This window comes from Branchiostoma belcheri, unplaced genomic scaffold (genome assembly GCF_001625305.1).
Source record: "Branchiostoma belcheri isolate BF01 breed outbred unplaced genomic scaffold, Haploidv18h27 scaffold172, whole genome shotgun sequence".
In the NCBI taxonomy this organism is placed as follows: domain Eukaryota; kingdom Metazoa; phylum Chordata; class Leptocardii; order Amphioxiformes; family Branchiostomatidae; genus Branchiostoma; species Branchiostoma belcheri.
In genome coordinates, this window is record NW_017803180.1 from 237,937 (window position 1) to 257,996 (window position 20,060).

The 20,060-nt window shown below is 45.4% G+C and overlaps 1 protein-coding gene across 1 annotated transcript in view; it reads left to right on the top strand.

Annotated features, from left to right (window-relative positions):
- Nucleotides 1–54: 54 nt before the first annotated feature.
- Nucleotides 55–20,060, top strand: part of LOC109466939 (helicase-like transcription factor) — a 23,497-nt gene continuing 3,491 nt past the window's right edge. Inside the window, exons 1-21 of the mRNA XM_019764811.1 lie at nt 55–122; nt 7,194–7,325; nt 7,720–7,906; nt 8,820–8,986; nt 9,435–9,684; nt 10,487–10,561; nt 10,895–11,040; nt 11,520–11,664; nt 11,961–12,105; nt 12,593–12,743; nt 13,720–13,799; nt 14,217–14,426; nt 14,821–14,892; nt 15,452–15,546; nt 16,092–16,235; nt 16,664–16,799; nt 17,659–17,794; nt 18,171–18,350; nt 18,585–18,706; nt 19,024–19,208; nt 19,825–19,953. Coding sequence (XP_019620370.1) covers nt 7,231–7,325; nt 7,720–7,906; nt 8,820–8,986; nt 9,435–9,684; nt 10,487–10,561; nt 10,895–11,040; nt 11,520–11,664; nt 11,961–12,105; nt 12,593–12,743; nt 13,720–13,799; nt 14,217–14,426; nt 14,821–14,892; nt 15,452–15,546; nt 16,092–16,235; nt 16,664–16,799; nt 17,659–17,794; nt 18,171–18,350; nt 18,585–18,706; nt 19,024–19,208; nt 19,825–19,953 — 2,850 coding nt within the window. The 5' untranslated portion in view covers nt 55–122; nt 7,194–7,230. The remainder of the gene's footprint in view (nt 123–7,193; nt 7,326–7,719; nt 7,907–8,819; nt 8,987–9,434; nt 9,685–10,486; nt 10,562–10,894; nt 11,041–11,519; nt 11,665–11,960; nt 12,106–12,592; nt 12,744–13,719; nt 13,800–14,216; nt 14,427–14,820; nt 14,893–15,451; nt 15,547–16,091; nt 16,236–16,663; nt 16,800–17,658; nt 17,795–18,170; nt 18,351–18,584; nt 18,707–19,023; nt 19,209–19,824; nt 19,954–20,060) is intronic.

Here is a 20,060-nt window from a genome sequence, read left to right on the forward strand (position 1 = left end):
AGATATATTCTTTATATCTGTATCATTTTGGGTCACCCCTTTATGTAATGTAGTGTTCCAGATGAGGGTAGAGGTCATCAGAAGTTTCGCGGGAAATTGTGACGCTGGTTCTGCGGTGTGAAAGTGAGTATCCAGGCAAATATCTGTATTTTTTACGTGAAATTTCCTCACTTTGGGCGGTTTTTACTCAGAAAAAGATGTGTGCAAGTCTTCAGGTTGTTTATAGGTTCTGTGAAATGGTAAAAACGTCCGTAAGTTACGTCAGGGTAGTTGGCAGACGACATTTGGGGAGGGTGGCGCGCGCAAACTTGTGTGTCGTTTGATGTGTCTATGATAATTTATGCGCGGTCTTTTCTCTGTACGGGACGGATTTTTGTCAGAAACGTTAACAGAGATAGATAAGGTTTTGTTTGCGAACCAAAACATGTAATGTATGTAGCGTTTTGTCGTTCGGGGATAATTTGTAGTAAATTTTCAAGCGTTGATTTCAAACGATCGTCGTCAACTATGAATGACAAACTGGAGAAAGTCAGGCATCAGAATTTCAGTGTGAATAATCTAGTATTGTTTTAGCTCAAAAGTTCAGGGGAATAATTACAGGCCCGAACATTTTTGTTGTGATTATTAAGTCTAACATCTGTGCATGCATTATTCTTAGCATGCTCCCCAACAGTAGAAAAATAAGATTATAACTTAAAGGAATGTTGTTGTTGTTGTTGTTGTCCTTGTTTAACGTCTATTATGTCGCTAGACGTGGTCTCTAGGTGCTCAGTTTTTCACTTGGTTCAGTTCAGAGTCAATGATCTCTCTAGGTCTTAACACTTGGTGACTCGTGCTTGTGTGAAGCGGAGAGAGTTTCTAGGAGAGCACGTCAAATCGGCGCGTACTCTCGATGTACCGGGAGAGGGCTAGGTACATCTGGTTGTTTGCTCCTTCAGGAAGTCCTACTCTCATTCCGGCCAGTGTGACGATGTCCGTGTCTCTGTCTTCCTTTGCTGTGTTGTAGGTCTCGTGAATGTTGTCTGCTTCCATCAGCATGTGATGCCTTTCGTTCTCATAGCGGGGGCAGTGGTACAGGTAGTGGTTGGTGGTCTCCAGAGCGTCGCAGTTTGGGCAGTATGGTGAGACTTCAGGGTTTTTCCAGTTCTGGTACGCATTGAGTCTGGTGTGCCCGCTCACCAGCTGGTTGATGGTGACTTGTGTGCTTCTTCTACCAAGTGCTCTGCCTTTCTTCTTCATGTTTGTTCCTATCTTCAGCATGTGTTGACTTGTCGTGTTGAGTTCTGTTCTTCTATCCCATCTCTCATGTGCTTTTGTTTCAATGTGTTTCATGGCTTGATGCTTGGTCCAGGATGTGCTGTTTTGGGGGTTGGTTGATGCCTCGTTGGCTGCAAGTTTAGCTTCGTTATCTGCGATTCATTACCAGAGATTCCCATGTGCCCTGGGCACCATGTGATTTGTGTGGTGATACCTTGCTGTCGGAGTGCTTGTAGTTTGTTTCTGATGGTGTGTACCAGGGCGTTGTAGGCTTCCACCTGCTGTACTCCTATGACGTTCTCGATTGCTGCTTTGCAGTCACACAGGATGAGTACTCTCTTGCTTGTGGTTTGTCTGCGGGTGATGGTGTCTATGGCCAGATGAAGTCCCTCCAGTTCCCCCTCATAGTTGTTGGACTTAGCGGCTACTGCTTTGCGAACTGCGAACGGTTCTGTGTGACCCCATCTTTCATAGATGACTGCGGCACACCCAGTGGGGCCTGGGTTACCAAGGGCAGAGCCATCTGTGAATATTACGGTGGTAGGTGTAGTGCTGCTGGTTATTTCTGTCAGGATGTCTAGGATTTTGCTTCTTGCCTTGTCCTTTCCCTCTGTAGTGTTGGTTTCAGTTACGAATGTGCCTGTGATGGAGCCAATAGCGAAGGGAGGGAGTCTTGCATCATAGTACGGTTCCTTGTCCATCATGTGTTCATCAATGTCGCCCTTCATTTCATTGAATCTGGTTTGCAGCAGGTGGATTGGGGTGCCAGTTTGAGTGTTAGACTTCCGTGTGCTCATGTGGGAGATGGTGTCGTAGATGGCGTTTCCCGTGTGTTTCGTTGTCAGTCTTAGGTAAGTTTGAGCCTGTCTGCATGTGAGGTGTATATCAATTGGTAGTACTCCTGTGATGGCTTCAAGAGCCTCTGTGCTAGTTCTCTCCAGGCACCCTGTGGCAGCGAGGAGTGCCTGTCTTTGGATGGGTGAGTATGTCTTCTCCACCTTGTTTCCGGCCGAAACTACGCATTCTGCTCCGTAGTCAAGCATGGGACGAACCAGGGTTGTGTACAGGAGGATGTGGGCCTCTTGGTTGGGTGACTTTTTTGCTTGTGTGATCTTGCTGATTGCCTTAAGCGCCTTGTATGCTTTCGTCTGAGTGTTGCTGATGTGTTTCTCGAAGTTTAGCTGTTGGTCCAGTGTGATTCCCACGAGTTTGAAGGAGGTGACGACTTGTATAGCTTTGTTGTCTACTGTCAGGTCTTTCTCGACTGTGTTGTTGGCGTGCGGTGGCGAGAATATCATTGCTTTGGTCTTGGACTGCTCAATTTTCATGTTCCAGGTTGGGCACCATTTGAGGATGACATTTGTTATGTCACTTTCCACGCTGTTCCTCACAGTTTGGACGTCATTGCCGGCTTTCCAGGCTGCGGCGTCATCGGCATATTGGTAGTTGTCAAGGGTGGTGTTTACATAGGCATCCGCAGTGTACAGGTTGCACAGGGTAGTGGACAGAACAGCGCCTTGAGGGATGCCAACGTTGCTGAGCTGAGGTTCTGTGGTGATTGAGTTGATGTTGAAGGAGGCTTCTCTGTTCTTCAAGAAGGAGTGCAGGTAGGTCAACATTCTTCCTCTGATCCCTCTTTGCATCAGCTTGTAGAGCAGGCCCTCCTGCCAGATGCGGTCAAAGCATGCCTCGTAGTCCATGAAGACCACGACTGTGGTTTTTGTTCTCTTTCCAGCCTTCTGAGATGTCTTGTGTTAGTCTCAGTACCCCATGTGTGGCACTTCTGTGTCTTCTGTAGGCTTCCTGTGTGGGGGCTAGGTGGTTGTTCACTTCAGCCCACCATGTCAGACGTCCGTTCACCACTCTTTCCAGGATTTTTCCGATCACACTGGACAGTGTGATGGGTCTGTACGATTTTTATCAAGTTGTAGCTTTCCTTGCCTGGTTTTCTGATGAGAATTTTAGTGTCTTGCTTCATCGGTCTGGGAATTGAGCCCAGTCTCCACACTTGTTTCAGTAAGAGTAGGAGCGCATGTGTGAGGCTCTCACCTCCTTTCTTGATCATGATTGGTAGTATGCCTTCTTTGGGGCTAGGGGCGGAAATGTTGCTCATCTTGCTGATCGCTGCCTGTACCTCTGCTAGCTCAATGTCTGAGTTTAGGGGGTCTTCCTGTTCTGCGTCATCGTTCAGCCTCTCTGTTTCGTGCTTGATTGCAGCCTGAACAGCTTGTGTAACTCCTTGTTTCCAGTGTATGAGTTCACCATCTAGCTCAACTTCACTGGGGGCGTAGGTTTCGGTCGCAACTTTAGCAATCTCTGCATCAGTGGTCGCAACTGTTCCATTAGGTGTTTTTATCGGTTGTACAGTGCTTCTGGACTTTCCATTTAGATTGCTCTTGATTGTCTTCCAGAAGGTTTGAGGTTTTCTCGTATCCAAATTCTTAAGCTGTTGGTCCCAGTGTTTGCTTTGTGCTTCTTCTTCCATCTGTGTGAGGATTTTCTTCTCGTGTAGATATTTGCTGAGGTTGGAGTTGTCTCTTCTTCTGCGGAATTTTCTCAGGGCTCTTTTGGTGATCTTCATTTGTTCCTCGAGTGCATTGTTCCAGTATCCTTTGCTGTGTCTAGTCACTGTCTTCTTCTTTAGTACTTCATCGGCACATTTGCTCAGAGTGGTCTTGAAGCTGTTGTACAGCTCTGTGACATTGTGGTCTGTTAACTCTGCGTTGTCATCCTCTTCCTCGAGCCATTTTGAGAAGTGTTCATCCGTTGTCTCCTCCCATTTCTTCCAGTCTACGTTTCTGAGGTCCCATCTTTCTTCTTTGATGTTAGGTTCTTCCGCCTATCTGCATGGTTATCAGGTGATGGTCTGTCCTGAGCTGCACCTCCGGTTGGACTCTCCATCTTTCTATCAGGTTAGCTGCTGGTCTGTTGACAATTGTCAGGTCAATTATGCTATCTTCTCTTGTTGGTCTGTTGTTGTTTGCTGTTTGGAGGTTATTTGTTACAAGGAAGTTGTTAAGCAGATGTCCCAGTTGGTTTTCCTTTACATCTCCCCATGCTGGATGGCGGGCGTTAAGGTCACCGCACAGTACCAGGGGTCTGTTAGTCTGCAGCAGTTTCTTCAGTGTGTCAGTCACCTCTTCCAGGCCCTTTTTGTCTTCAGGTGGTACGTAGGCTGATACTAGAGTGAAGCTTGTTGCGTCTGTGTATATGTTTGCTGCAGCTATGTCGGCGTGTGTGGTGTCGTTCAGCTTCTCCTCCATGACTTTCACGTGATCCTTTGTAACTATAGCGACGCCTCCTCCTCTTCTGTTTTGTCTGTTTTTTAGTATCCAATTCCATGTTTTCAGGCATTGGGGCCTGTCAGTTTTGCTCCATACTTCTGATAGGCAGAGTATGTCAATGTTCTGCTTCGTGCACATTTGTTCCACCAAGGCACTGGAGGTATTGATGGAACGGATGTTAACCTGTGCAATATTCATGTCTGTTGCTTCTACTGAGTGTTCGGCTGTACAAGAGGATAGGCTCACCAGAAGGGAGACCAGGAAAAGACCATATGTTTGCATACTGTGTGCTACAGGTATTGTCTGTAGAGTCTTGCCTCCAGATTCTGTTTGAGTGTTTGAAACTCTCTGCACCTTGGGTCGTTGGCAGGATGTGCTCCGTTGCAGTTGGCACACCTTGGTTTGCAGGGGTTGGGGTGGTTTTTGGGGCCGCTACACCTGATGCAGCTGGCTTCCTCCTTACACAGTTTGGCAATATGTCCGAGTTTGTGGCAGTTGTAACACCTGATTGGTGTGCTCCTTTTGCTTCTGTAGGGTTCGACTGTGATTGTTTCTCCTTTTAGCTTCAGGTCTTCCAGGAATAGTTCAGTTAGCTGGCCCTGTGTAGTTTCAACTCGAACAACTCGGAGAGGTTTACCGGAGTCTTGATAGCGGTATCTGTGTGCCTTGACCAGATTTCCAGTTTGTTCATGTATGTCGCGTTCGATCTCTTCCTCTGAGATGGTGACAGGTACGTTCTTCAGTACTGCTCGTCTTCCGTATGATTGGTTTATTTTGTGGCTTTGTAGTTGTCCTTCTTTGGCACCAAAGGCACCCTCTTCCCACGGTTGTAACAGTTCTTCAGTGGTTTTGCTATTATTGCAGTGGATGGCAACCCCTCCTCTGGGTAGTAGGTATGTGAGGTTGATGTTGTGAACACTCTGTGGCTTGTTCTTTGCAATTTCGGCACGAATGCTCGAGCTGTTTTTGTAGTTCTCTGGGCTGGGAATACCGTCTATCACTATGACTTGTTCTGTCTGGTCTTGGGCGTTAGTTTTCTTCTGTGGTTCTTGTGTGGTCTCTGCCTTGTTTCCTTTGTTTGTGACTTTTCTATTGCGCTCGGAGTCAGAGTCTTGGAGGTTTAGAGCTTGTGTGACGCACTTTGCACAGTGGTAAGGTTCCTGGCTTTTTTGAAGAAAGTTACAAACCTTGTGAGACAGTTTTGCACATGTGTTGTGCCACCATGTGTTGCACTGGTCGCAGCAGATCCAGCAGCCCCCTTCTGGGTGGTCGTGTCCACAGATGCAGATTTCTTCGTCAGTTTCTTGAATTGTCGTAAGCTTCTGAGTGGTTTGCTTTTTGCATGTAGAATGCCCACTAGGTTTCTGTTTGTTGGCCTTGTTTGTACTCAAGGGATTGAGGTTTGGTTTTGTTGGTGTTTTCTCAGGCGGGTTGTGAGTTTGGTCGAGTCTAGCCTTTTCCTCCTTTTCTTGTTTCTTCTTCTGTGCCCTAGTGTTTGGCATACCCTATGTTGAGGGGTGGTCTATGCCTTTGAATTGTTGTTGTTTTCGTTGTCAGCTTACTAGGTTCGCCAGTTTGATCCTAAGTGATTATTATCTAAGTTGTGGGTAGTTTCACTTTTTTTTTAGCTAAGCTGACTAAGCTGTTTGTAGTTTGTCTTGGACCTGAATGATTTGTTATTGTAGAGTCAGTTGTATTTCTCTAGGAGAAACTAAAAAGTCTGATTTCTAATTTCAAGAATGTTCAAAAACAAGATGGCGTCGGCTTGGCTTGGGTTCTGAGTCTCAAAAAGATGTGTTTCCCTTTCAGTTTCAGCGTCCAAAGGATGTAATAATCTACCATAGACTAGAGAAGTACCAACCTTTGATGTGTGGTGAAAAGACACAGATGCTTGGAGAAAGTTGTGGACAGTCTGCCTTGATCAGGAGAAGAGACTGACTTGGCTTGGGTTGATTTGAATAAGTTGAAACAATGGTTGAAAAAATGGCGCCCTCCCACACTTGAGCTCACGTCAGGAAAAGTCTGTATTATTAGGGCTGTGAGGTCGAGTTCTTTGCCACAAGTCTCCCAGTAACTGACCTTTAGTTGTGAGTTGTCCTTTTAAGAGTGTTGTTGGTAGTCCGTCGTGGATTGTGAGGAAAAATCCGCCTTGCTTGGGTTGGCTTGGGTTGACTTGGAACACTGAATAACAATGGTGCCCTCCCACTCTTGAGTCGTCGTCAGGAAAAGTCCGTACTGTAGGCTGTCAAAGTCAGGTTTGCCGCCACTAAATATATCCTAATAACTCCGGTGACTTTGGCGCTGTGAAAAATCTTGCTTTGCTGAGAAAAATCTGTTGTACAAGCCTTGTTTTTTGTGAAAAAAGGCTTGAGAAACAGGAGGTCTCGAAAAACACGTCTGCACTTCACACTTCACACTTCACCGTAAAGGAAGATAATTTGGTCCTTTTGACAGATAGCTGTCAATTGGACTGTACCAAAGCGTACATTTGGAGGGGTGTCCTGAATAAGGGGAGTATATATACATTGAATACCAGTATTTTTTGTGCAACTGTTATATTTTGACTGCTATCTCAAGCTTCTCTTTAGAGTTGACCATTTTACTCAGCAGGACAACTTATATTTATACTGTATTGCTCCTTATTTTTTGCAGCCCTTGATCTACTGTAAGTTGTGTTAGAACTGCCAACATGCCGCGGCGGTTCAGGAGATGGGGAAACTTCAGAGGAGGAGGAGGAGGAGGCTGGAGGAAGAAGAAATCTCGTAGTTCTCACTCCTTCTCCAGGTCAGTTTCTCTTCTTTGTCCTTTTAAAGACAAGTACTTGGCTTTTCTGTGTGTCTGTGTCTTTGCTGAATTGTGGCCCCCTAAGCTGTGAAAAAATCCTGGTGAGAACACTGCTGTATGGGTATGTTACTTACAGTGTAATACTGAGTGTGCCTGTGTGTGTGTGTGTGTGTGTGTGTGTGTGTGTGTGTGTGTGTGTGTGTGTGTGTGTGTGTGTGTGTGTGTGTGTGTGTGTGTGTGTTTATGTGAGTGTGTGTGTGTGTGTGTGAGTGTTTGTGTCCATACTATGTGTGTAAAGACTGCTAATTTTATCAATAAGATAAATGGGTAAATGCTGAATGTGTGGGTCTCCCAAAATTCCGACCCTACTGCTTCATTACCCACAATCCCCCAGAGGTCCGACCTACAGCGCGAGCACCGCCAGCCTCCGCGACCTGAGGTTATCCCAGGTCATCCAGGACCTCACCAACGACGCCATTGACACGGCAACCGTTGCCATGGGAGACGACGACCTGGACCACGAGGTTCTCATCGGCACTCTGCGAGGGAACATCGTGGGGATCAGGTACTACAGGGGAGAGGTCAGTCCTGTCATTCTGTCAATCAATCAATCAATCAATCATAGGGATCAGGTACTACAGGGGAGTGGTCAGTCCTGTCATTCTGTCAATCAATCAATCAATCAATCAATCAATCATAGGGATCAGGTACTACAGGGGAGAGGTCAGTCCTGTCATCCTGTCAATCTGTCAATCAATCAATCATAGGGATCCGGTACTACAGGGGAGAGGTCAGTCCTGTCAATATGTCAATCAATCAATCAATCATAGGGATCCGGTACTACAGGGGAGAGGTCAGTCCTGTCATTCTGTCAATCAATCAATCAATCAATCAATCAAAGGGATCAGGTACTACAGGGGAGAGGTCAGTCCTGTCATTCTGTCAATCAATCTGTCAATCAATCATAGGGATCAGGTACTACAGGGGAGTGGTCAGTCCTGTCATTCTGTCAATTAGTCAATCAATCTATCAATCAATCAATCAATCAATCATAGGGATCAGGTACTACAGGGGAGAGGTCAGTCCTGTCATTCTGTCAATTTTCTGGTTCTCTGTTGCGGATCCACTGGTATTTGTCTGTTGTTCTACGTGTTTGCTGTTGTCTTACAGGTATACAACAAGAGGTAAACAACAACTGAAAGTTTTCTCCCTAGTCTGCCAGCCCAAAGATCTGCAGTGTCAATCCCACAAGAAGAAGTCCTGTACTGAACATCTATAAGTACACCCAGAGGTCTCCCAAGAAATTCTTAGGGGAGAGGTGCTCTCTAATCAGTTGACGAAAAATTTTAATGAAAAACTAAGGGAAAACCCTAAGTTTGACCATTTTGGAAGAGGTGCCAGCATTTTGGGGAGAGAGGAGCACCCTTGTTCCATTGCTTGGGGAGAGCCCTGACATCTATGTGTGCCTCCCAACACAGTCATGTTTGTTTACAGGTAAACAGAAATGAGATGGTATCGCTTGTGCGAGAGCCGCGGAACCCGTATGACAGTAACGCGGTGCGCGTGGATAACGTGATGGGCGTGCAGGTCGGACACATCAAGCGTGAACTGGCGCGACCTTTGGCCTACATCGTGGACCAGGGGCTGGCAAGGGTCGAGGGGTAAGTACCACATGTTTGTTTGTTTATTTATTTATCATGTTTACCAAAGGAAAACATATTGTTTTTGCTTGGTTTCCTCTTCCATTCCAAACATTGACGTGGTGAACTGAACCAGATGTCTGTCACCATGGTAACTAGTGTTAGGTTACGTCATGTTGCAATTTTATAGAAGGAGAGATTTAGACTCCTGTAAAAAATGTGTGATGAACTTGGAAGTAGCACATGTTTGTAACTCAACATTCAACATGGTTAGAATTTGAACTTAAATGCTGTGGTTTGATGTACAATGTAAGTATCTTGTTTTGTTATATGGAATTGCCTGTAAGTGTTAACCTTCTCCCTGCTCCTAATCCTGTAACCAATAGAGAATTGGTGGCCAAACTGCTACTTAGTATGCTAAAGGTTAAACTTAGTTTAGAAATGCTATTTTTATTTTGTTTTGTTCCAGTGTGGTTCCTCATGGAGCCATGAATATCTTCACCATGCCAGTGGACCTGAGTTTCTGGGGTCGTCCGGAGAAAAGAGAGGCCACAATCAAGAAACTGGAGTATCACGGTTACAAGATCAAACCCCCTCCTGGTGCAGGGGGGTCTGGGGCCAACAGGGGGGTTGCCGGTGCTGGAGGAGGGAGGGAGGGGGCTGGACCCTCCTACATGGACCGTGTTCTGATGTCAGCAGTTCAGATGACGCAGGCTGAGGTGGGTGGTTTGTGTTCTCTGCTAGCTTTGTAGTTTTGTTGCACACATGTTCAATCATGTACACTGTTAAGGGCTGGAAATACTGGGTGCATACACCCAATTTTCTTCTGTTGGTGCACCAGTGCACCCAAATATTTTCGTAGGTTTATGTATGTGAAGATGTTAAATGTATTGTAGTATACAGCATATTCTTAACATCTCAGTGTCAGAACTTTTTAGGGTTTACTGTTATATGGTACTTTTCTTAACAAAGGAAACAACAGGCTGAGGTGGGTGGTTTGTGTTTGTTTTTTTCTTTTTCGCCCACGATCATGATAAAGATCATTCTGGCGTAATCATTTTCACCTGAGCAAAGTAAAGTGCCTTTCCCAAGGGCACAAGATTGGCGACTTGGCAGGATTCGAACCAGGGACCTCTTGGTTGTGAACCAAATGCTGTGCCATTATGCCACGCAACCCCACTTATGTATTATCAGCTTGTTTTGTTGCATACATGTATATGTGCACTGTTGTACTCTGCACTGCAGCTAGCATGGCAGAACGTACTGCATCTTCACAACACCCTGATTTTTCATGATTTCGGTTGGATTGGTCAACGTTGCATCAGAATTTTGCCTGTTGCAGACGATATCTTTTCCGACACAACATTTAGAAACTACAGACGGGATGTTAACCTTATTAGGTGAAACGTCTGCTAGGCACAAACTCATGGTTTAAGAAGTTTAGAACCAAATTCACTAATCTGGTGAAACCATTCGTGGAGGTGCCTGACTAGACTTTGTTTGTTTGTTTGTTTGTCTCAGATGAAGAACGAGTTGGATCAGCTGTTTGAAAATATCCAGGAGTCGGACCAGACGGCTGAGATAGAACCCTGTCAGGTAAGGAAGCACCAAGTCGCCTTCAAGACAAGAATGACAATTCTCGAATTACAGAAGGAAAACAAGCTGTTTTTGCTCTGTTTCTTTTTCTTCTCTTCCAAACAAGTAAGGTCAATGACCTGGACTAGATGGCTGACTTGAGGGCAGACTTGGAGGGGCTGGTCACAATACATATAAATGTGTTTATTAAGTAGGAATAAGCAAAGCAGTAGGTTGTTGATGTAGACCATTCCAATGTACATGTAGATAATAATATGAACATTATGCATCTGCTTAGCAAATGTTACCTTTCTGGTTGTTATTGTAATTTTTGTTGTCTCGTTTGTTGTTTAGTCGATCCGGACGTCGTTGTTCCCGCACCAGAAGCAGGCGCTGGCCTGGATGGCGCGCAGGGAAAACTCCAACGAGCTGCCACCGTTCTGGGAGGAGCGAGGCACGAACAAGTTCTTCAACTCCGTCACCAACTTTACATCCACAAGGTACCATTCCTGTTTCTATGCAACCATGTAAATTTGTACCATTCCTGTTGCTAGGCAACCATGTATGTCTGTACCATTCCTGTTGCTAGGCAACTGTGAAACGGTTCCTGTTGCTAGGTGACCATGTAACTCTGTACCATTCCTGTTGCTAGGCAACTGTGAAACAGTCCCTGTTGCTAGGTGACCATGTAACTCTGTACCATTCCTGTTGCTAGGCAACCATGTATGTCTGTACCATTCCTATTGCTAGGCAACCATGTATGTCTGTACCATTCCTGTTGCTAGGCAACCATGTATGTCTGTACCATTCCTGTTGCTAGGCGACCATGTATGTCTTTACCATTCCTATTGCTAGGCAACCGTGAAACGGTTCCTGTTGCTAGGTGACCATGTAACTCTGTACTATTCCAGTTGCTAGGCGACCATGAAACCATTCCTGTTGCTAGGCGACCATGTAACTCTATCCTTCCCGTTGCCAGGCGACCACAGAGCGTGCGTGGAGGTATCCTGGCAGACGACATGGGCCTGGGGAAAACCCTGGTGGTGATCTCCCTCATCCTGAGCAACTTCCACAGTGGGAAGCCTCTGGTCCTGCCACAGGAGGGGGCAACCATCACAACTAAGGTACGGGGGGGGGGGGGCTCTGGTGCTGCCTCAGGAGGGGGCAACCATTACAAGCAAGGTACGGGGTGGGAGGTACCATTACAACTAATGTAGGGGGTATTAAATAAGATACTTGATGACTACAAATTAAATTAGGTTTTGATAAGGCTACATACAAAATTAAGTTAACTTTGTCATGAATTATTGTATAAAAATGATAACTTGTTTTTGTTGCAGAAATCACAGTTTGTCCCCTCCCTGTTTCACTCAGGCAGTGGAATCATAATTATCATATTTGTTTTTTTGTTTGTTTGTAGGGAAAATCCATTAAAGCCAGAACGGGAGGTGCCAAAGGCACCAACAGGAAGAAGGCGGTGAACAGAGGAAAGAGAGAAAAGTTTGTGGTGGAGTCTGACAGTGAAGAGGAGGACTCAGACACAGAGTCGGAGGAAAGCAGCTCAGGTTAGTCATATAATTATGATAATAATAAATAACTGTTCTTGGCTGTAAATTAGCAGACTACAATTAGCAAACTACACTTGACAGTGTATGAGAACGTTTCCCTGTCTTTCTACTAACATAAACACTGGACCTCTATGCTACAGGTTATGTTCAGTTGATAATTTCATACGAGTGTTAAAGTGTTGCCCTAACAATAATTACTGGCACTTTTTCTGTTTCCAGGAGAATCTGCATTGAACATTCTACTAATATTACCACTGAACCTCTATGCTACACTTAATGTTCACTGGATAGTTTCTTTGGTATCATATGGGTGTTAAAGTGTTGCCCTAACGGTAATTTGTGAACGTTTCCCTGTCTTTCTACTAATATAACCAGTGAACCTATACAGGTATGCTACAGGTTATGTTCACTGGATAATTTCTTGGTATCATACGAGTGTTAGTGTTGCCCTAACGATAATTTCTGCGCGTTTCTCTGTTTCCAGGAGAGTCGGAGTCGGACAGTCCGGTTTCCGACGGCGACGTGGTTGCCATGACGACGGCCGAGGATCCGGAGTACGCGCCGAAGCTGAAGCTGACCCGAGCCAAGACGGCGCCGCCCGTGGTGTCCCCCAACATCCGGTCACGACCCTCCAGGTCAGTTACAAAACGTCCGCAAATAGTTTCATCAGGTTGGTAAAGTGTAGGATATAGGAGTTTTCTTTGCCATGTTTGGGATTGTGTTCTCACCGCAAAAGAGTGCCACCTACGTCGGCTGCATATAGTGGCAAGAAGCAGTACTCCAGTCAGAAGCTCTGAGGAAGGTGTCTGATAGACACCGAAATGTCAGCAAGGTTAGTCTATCTTGGTTGTGCTCCGAAGCTGAAGCTGACATGAGCCAAGACGGCGCCGCCCGCGGTGTCCCCCAACATCTGGTCACGACCCTTCAGGTAAGCAGACACAGTACTTGTTTAAAGTTTGTCCAACACACAAAGTTCTCTCACCTAGAGCTTTCGACTAGTCACTCTGGTCTTCCTCAGTAGACTGACCCAGTGAAGCTTGTCACCTGGCTTCTTTGAAGTGTGACATCAACACTAGGTCAAAGGTATCTGGTAGATGATGTCGGCCCCCGTCGCGGTTTAATGTAGGGTGATGGGCCCTGATGTATATGGCTTCCTTCACCCCTCTCAAGAAATAGTCTTGTTCAATGTCTAAAATCCTTACAGTGTCAAGTAAAACAAAGTGTTGACACAGTACTGTTGGGCACGGCTGGAGTTATGTATAGAATACAACACGGGGTATTCCGTATCACCCGGGGTATCGATCCGACTCGCGGGAGAACTGAGACCGAGGGTGATGCGGAATACACCGTGTTGTATTTATTCATGTCATACCCATTCGAGAAAACAGACATTTCAATGCCAAATGTGCCAAAATTTGGTGCACAGATGCACCTAGATATTTCTGTAGGCTTACATACTTGTGTTAAGTTACTCTTATCTAGTGTACAACATGTTCTTGACACTTGCAAAGATGAATGTTGAAAAAGAATTAAAAAAAGGTTTTAAAAAAGTAAAACGAAGTAAAAAGAGTAAATAGTTAATGAAATTTTGCTCCACCTTCATTGCTGCAGGTCCACCCGTAAGCCAGTGAGGTACACCTTCAGTAGTGAGGAGGAGGGAATGAGTGAGGAGGAAACACCCAGGAAGAAAGGTAGAACAACAAATTGAATACTAGTCTGGGTAGCATGTTGGCAGAATGTACTGCACCTGTGTGAAACCCGTAATGTATTGTGCATAGCACTTTAGCAGAAGGTCTCATATAAGGTTGTATTCGTGCATATAAGGTTAACATCCCATCTGTAGTTTCCAAATGTTACGTCCAAAAAGATATCCTCTGCCACAAGCAAAATTCTGATGGAATGTTGACCAAACATCCAGCGAAAACCGTGAAAAATATAGGTTTCGTTGGTTTGTGTTCATTCAAGGGCCACACAGAAAAGCAGTGGTCACAGAGTGAGCCCCATCCCATTGGATAAGACAAGGATGAAGAAATACATGTAAAGTAGGTGGCAAAGTTTAAAATGTGACCAAAAATGTTTTTAAAAAATATTTCTTTCTTTTCTCTCAGCCAAGATGTCCTCTGCTGTTCCTGACAATCAGGCCAAGAAGGGCGGCAAGTCTACAAGTAAGACGAAAGGGAAAGGCAAGGGGAAAGGCAAGTCTCAGAAGACGTCAAAGGGAAAGTGCACAGTTTCTGAAGACGTTGTGGACCTGACAGTTTCTCCTCCAGTCGAGGGGACCAGCCAGCCTCAGACTGACAGTCAGGAAGACGAGGATGGTAAATGTTTACTTCTTTTGAACTTTGCAAAGCCAGGATATTGTTTTTGCTCCATTTCTTCTTCTCCAAACACTAACCTCTGACCTGGCCAATGGCCTCTTTTGTTTACGTCTGTCACCAAAGTAACTGGTGTCGGGTTACACAATGTGGCAATTTCATTGTAGGCATATAGACTCACATGTATGTGAATCACAGTGAATGTGTTTTAGTAAGAATTAATTGAGCAGACCATATCCAAAGGTAAACATTGTGCATTTGCTTTGCAAATGATACTTTTCTAGTGGAGTTTTCTTTTACACAACCAGTTGGAAGTTAAAGCATAGACTCTTAAGTTCATAATAATGTTTAGACTCTTTATTTCATGATGTTTCCCTGTTGACTTATTCCTGTACAGAGCTCCCCGACCTGCCCTGTTTGGAGAAGCCCACGCCAGGCAAGAAGAGCTCTGGGAAGGCAGCAGCCTCAGGTGGGACCTTAAACCAGTCTGGTTAGAGTTACATAAAATTTAATTGGCTTTAACGATACAGATATAGATACAGAAGCTGGTGTGCTACACCAAAGGGTGGTTATACTGGCTCTACTGATACAGAAGCTGGTGTGTTACGCCGAAGGGCGGTTATACAGGCAATACAGATACAGAAGCTGGTGTGTTACGCCGAAGGGCGGTTATACAAGCTATACAGATACAGAAGCTGGTGTGTTACTCTGAAGGGCGGTTATACCGGCTATACAGAAACAGAAGCGGGTGTGTTACGCTGAAGGGCGGTTATACCGGCTATACAGATACAGAAGCTGGTGTGTTACGCTGAAGGGCGGTTATACTGGCTATACAGATACAGAAGCTGGTGTGTTACGCTGAAGGGCGGTTTTCCCAGCTATACAGATACAGTAAGAAAAATCAGGGTTATAGACAATGAGCCAAACCAGCATTGCATAAGTCATTCTTATATTGAATGGACTATTGATCCAAATGAAGCTAAATCATCAGAATAAGCTCATGGTTTTCCTGTGCCCCTGCTATGCAGGTCAGGAAGCCCCGACAGGTGGAGGTAGGACAGAGGCCGACGGACCTCGACCGACACTGGTGGTGTGTCCACTGTCGGTGCTCAGTAACTGGATTGTAAGTATGCAGTGTTACACAGTTGACTCACACATATAGTATTGCTAAGTAGATACCCAGACACACACACACTGAAGTACTAGAGAGAGTACACAAAGTATTACATACAGACAGTGCTCAGTAACTGGATCGTAAGTACAAACACACACACACACACACACACACAGACAGACACCAAACACACGCACGCACACGCGCACACACAGACACACGCGCGCACACATGCATGCACGCACACACACGCACATACACATACACATATTACACATACACGCACACACATGCACACACAAACACACACACTCATGCACGCACACGCACATATAAACACGCACACGCAAATGTGCACACGCACGCACACACAAGATACGTGTACATTCATAATGCACACACACGCATACACATACATACACACACGCACACAGACACACACATACGCACACACACATGTACATTCATATGCATGACTGTTTATTGCACTAAGGTGTTTCTGGATCCACTTACTTCTCTTTTAACAAATTTTCCTGCCGTATGTTAATCTGCAGGACCAGTTAGAAGAACACATCCACCCAAATGTGGACCTGCACATCTACACGTACTATGGGCCTGATCGGACCAAGGACCCTGCAGAACTGGAGCAGCAAGATGTGGTCCTCACTACCTACCAGATGTTGGCTATGGATGCTAAGGTACCAGGGAAGGAAGGAAGGAATGGATGGATGAATGAATGAATGAATGAATGAATGAATGAATGAATGAATGAATGAATGAATGAATGAATGAATGAATGAATGAATGAATGAATGAATGAATGAATGAATGAATGAATGAACGAATGAATGAACGAAGGAATGAACAAAGGAATGAATGAATGTTCCAGCATGCCTGCATGTGTGTTCCAGAGAAAAGGTGGTCCGCTGCAGCAGGTTTATGAATGAATGAATCGATGAATGAATCGATGAATGAATCGATGAATGAATCGATGAAAAGATGAACGAATGAATGAATGAACAAATATTGCATCATTCCCACGTATGTTCCAGGAAAAAAGGTAGTCCGCTGCAGCAGTTTTATGAATGAATTAATGAATGTTTAACCATGCCCATGTATGTTCCAGGGAAAAGGTGGCCCCCTGCAGCAGGTGCAGTGGCTGAGGGTCGTGTTAGACGAAGGTCACACCATCCGTAACCCTGCAGCGCAGCAGAGTAAAGCAGCGTTCGCACTGAAGGCTGACAGGACATGGGTGCTCACAGGTCAGTGTGTTTATTTATTTATTTCAAATACAGGGCAACACATTACACAGACTTACAGGCAGCAAAAGCTGATGCACGTAAGTCTACATAAATGATAACAGGTACATACAGCTACAACTTACGGGACATAACAATACTTATATATTTACAAGTTCAAAATTTACACCAGCTAAACAGGTTTAAATCTATATCACACAAATCAAGTAAATAAAGTAAGTAAGTAAGTAATCGAAACTACATGTATACTGCGTTTGAGGTCAGAGGTTAAGATTAGGCAGAGCTATTAATATTATATATATATGGGTGTAACTGAAAACTGAAAGAAATCACTGAAGTCAACTGAATTCTATTAACACTATGTGTTATGAATTGAACTGCAATTTCCAACACAAGAACATGAGCCAGTTTTTTACCGTTCCACTCAGACATGAGCATTGAGCAGTAGATCATATTAAATATTAAGTTGCAGAAAGTTTGTCTTTTTTGAAAGATGCTCCCATCCCCCTTCTTTGGTGTCGTGTGGTGTAACGGCAGAGCATTCGGCTCAGAACCAACTCATCCCATTTTCGAATGCTGCCCAGTCACCAACCTTGTGCTCTTGGGAAAGGCACTTAACACGACTTTCCTCACTTCGCTCAAAGAAACTTTATTGCACGACAATTGCACATGGTACAATGTATGGCAAACTACATAAAGAGAGTAACAACAATAAAATAAGTGTGTTGAATAAGACCTAATGTCAAATAAAACCTAACATATCTATATCATAATTATTCAAATAAAGGCTCAAAATGAGTGTGCTAGAATGATCATTATCATGATCGTGGACATTAAAAAAAAACCAAAACCCCCTCTGCAGGCACTCCGATCCAGAACTCGATGAAGGACCTGTGGTCGGTGGTGTGTTTCCTGAAGGTGGAGCCCTTCACAGACAGACAGTGGTGGCGGCGAACCATCGAGAGACCGGTCGGGCTGGGGGACCAGAGCGCACTCAAGTAAGTCTGAAATCTGGACACATGCAACAAACCTGGTACTGGCAAACCCCTCTTTTAGATCAATCATTTGTTCCATCCTTTTGGACAGGCAGAAGTTTTTTTTCCTCCTTTCTTCCATCCTTCCTTCTTTCTCTTGGAAAAGGTTTGCAGATGAAAAAGAAAAATTAGATAAAATTCTGGTTGTGTGCAGGACAAATACTAACTCTTTCATTTGCTCATTCATTAATTCATTCATTCACTCATCCATTCTCTCCTTCCCTCCCTCAGATGGCTGCAGAGGCTGATGGGAAACCTGGGGATGCGACGCACCAAGAACTGTGTTCATCCAGCTTTCATTCATTCATTCATTCATTCATTCACTCATTCTCTCCCTCAGACGGCTGCAGAGGCTGATGGGAAACCTGGCCATGCGCCGCACTAAGACGCAGCAGGTTGATGGAAAACCCCTCGTGAGCCTCCCGCCTCGGACCGTGTTTATCCAGCACGTAGAAATGTCACCTGACGAGCGGGACGTGTACGACGCCATGGCAACGGAGGGCAAGGTCATGGTCGGCAGGTGGGGCGACGGGAGAGACATTTTTCTTTACAAAATATTAGTGCGTTCTAAAGGGCCTTGTGACAGCTCAGAATTCACTTCAGGCACACCCTGACACCTAACATAAGAGAAAGGACTAAGTTTAAGGTTAGACTGATGATTTTGCATGTTGTTTGCTGTGCAGGTACTTCCGTGAGAGTTTGATGTAAGACTAGAGGATTATATCTGAATCAGACGCTGTTCTTGTTTGTCCAGGTACTTCCGTGAAGGTTCTGTGCTGACCCACTACGCAGATGTGCTGGCCGTCCTGCTGAGACTTCGGCAGCTCTGCTGTCATCCCTCGCTGGTGGCACACGCTCTACAGACCCTCACAGATGGTAGCTTACCTCTCAATAACCTAGCCTAGCTCTACAGACCCTCACAGACGGTACTAATCGATTATGAGCTTAGATAGCCTAGCATCCTGTTCAGCAGCTTAGTATCCCTTTAAGGACAAAACACCAAACCTGCAGTTTGGGTAGCAGGAAGGTTACATACGGACACCAAACCATTAATGAGAACAACGTTATCCACTGGTTTCCAACCTGATATGAAATGTCTGTATTTCCTGACCACCAGGCCTGGGTTCTGACATGTCTGTATTTTCTGACCTCCAGGCGTAGTTTCTGACATGTCTGTATTTTCTGACCACCAGGCGTAGAGTCCAGCACGAGCACAGAGCTGCGGGAGAAGCTGGTTTCTGTGCTGAAGGCGGTTCTGAGTTCCGGCGCAGACGAGGAGTGCTGCGTGTGTCTGGACTCCCTCCGCCTGCCGGTCATCACGCACTGCGCACACGTGTTCTGCCGGGAGTGCATCTGTACCGTCATCAGGAACGAACGGGTAACCTTTCACCCTTCCCCTCTAACCTGTAACCTTTACCCACCGCCTGCCGGTCATTACGCACTGCGCACACGTGTTCTGCCGGGAGTGCATCTGTACCGTCATCAGGAACGAACGGGTAACCTTTCACCCTTCCCCTCTAACCTTTACCCTCTGTCTGCCCATCATCAGGATCGAACAGGTAACCCAACCTTTAACCCTTCCCCTCTAACCTCTAACCTTTACCCTCTGCCTTCCAGTTTTTTGCTGTCAGATTTCTCCCCAGGTGAGGTTTACCAGCTATGTGGATACTTGGATACTTTATCAAGTCCATGAGCTGTCGTACAAACTAGTTACATGCAGCTAATCTTCCCGGAGTTTTGTTAAATGCGCTAGTAAGTGTAAGTTTCGGCAGAAGCTCGTGCTGCATATCATCAACCCTAATTGATTAACCATGTTTTAATTGCAAATACTAGATGTTAGCCTTTATGTAGTTTGTATGTCCTTGTTCTGTGTCTTTACGGTCCAGGAAGATTTAATAGCTGCGTATTCGTGTATTTGTGTATTTGTGTACGACAGCTAATGGACTGAATAAAGTACCCAAGTTTTGACGATGTTCATTCTCTGATTCCTGCAGCCGAACGCCCACTGTCCGCTGTGCCGAGGGGATGTCGCAGTAGAGCAGCTGGTGGAAGTGCCACCTGAGGAGGGGGGGCTGGAGCAGGGGGGGTCCGAGCAGGAGGGGCCCTGGCAGAGCAGCTCAAAGGTAAGGGGGGCTGGAGCAGGGGGGGGCCTGGCAGAGCAGCTCCAAGGTAAGGGGGGAGGGGGGCAGGTGTGTGTGTGTGTTTGTGTGTATGTGAGTGAGTGTGTGTG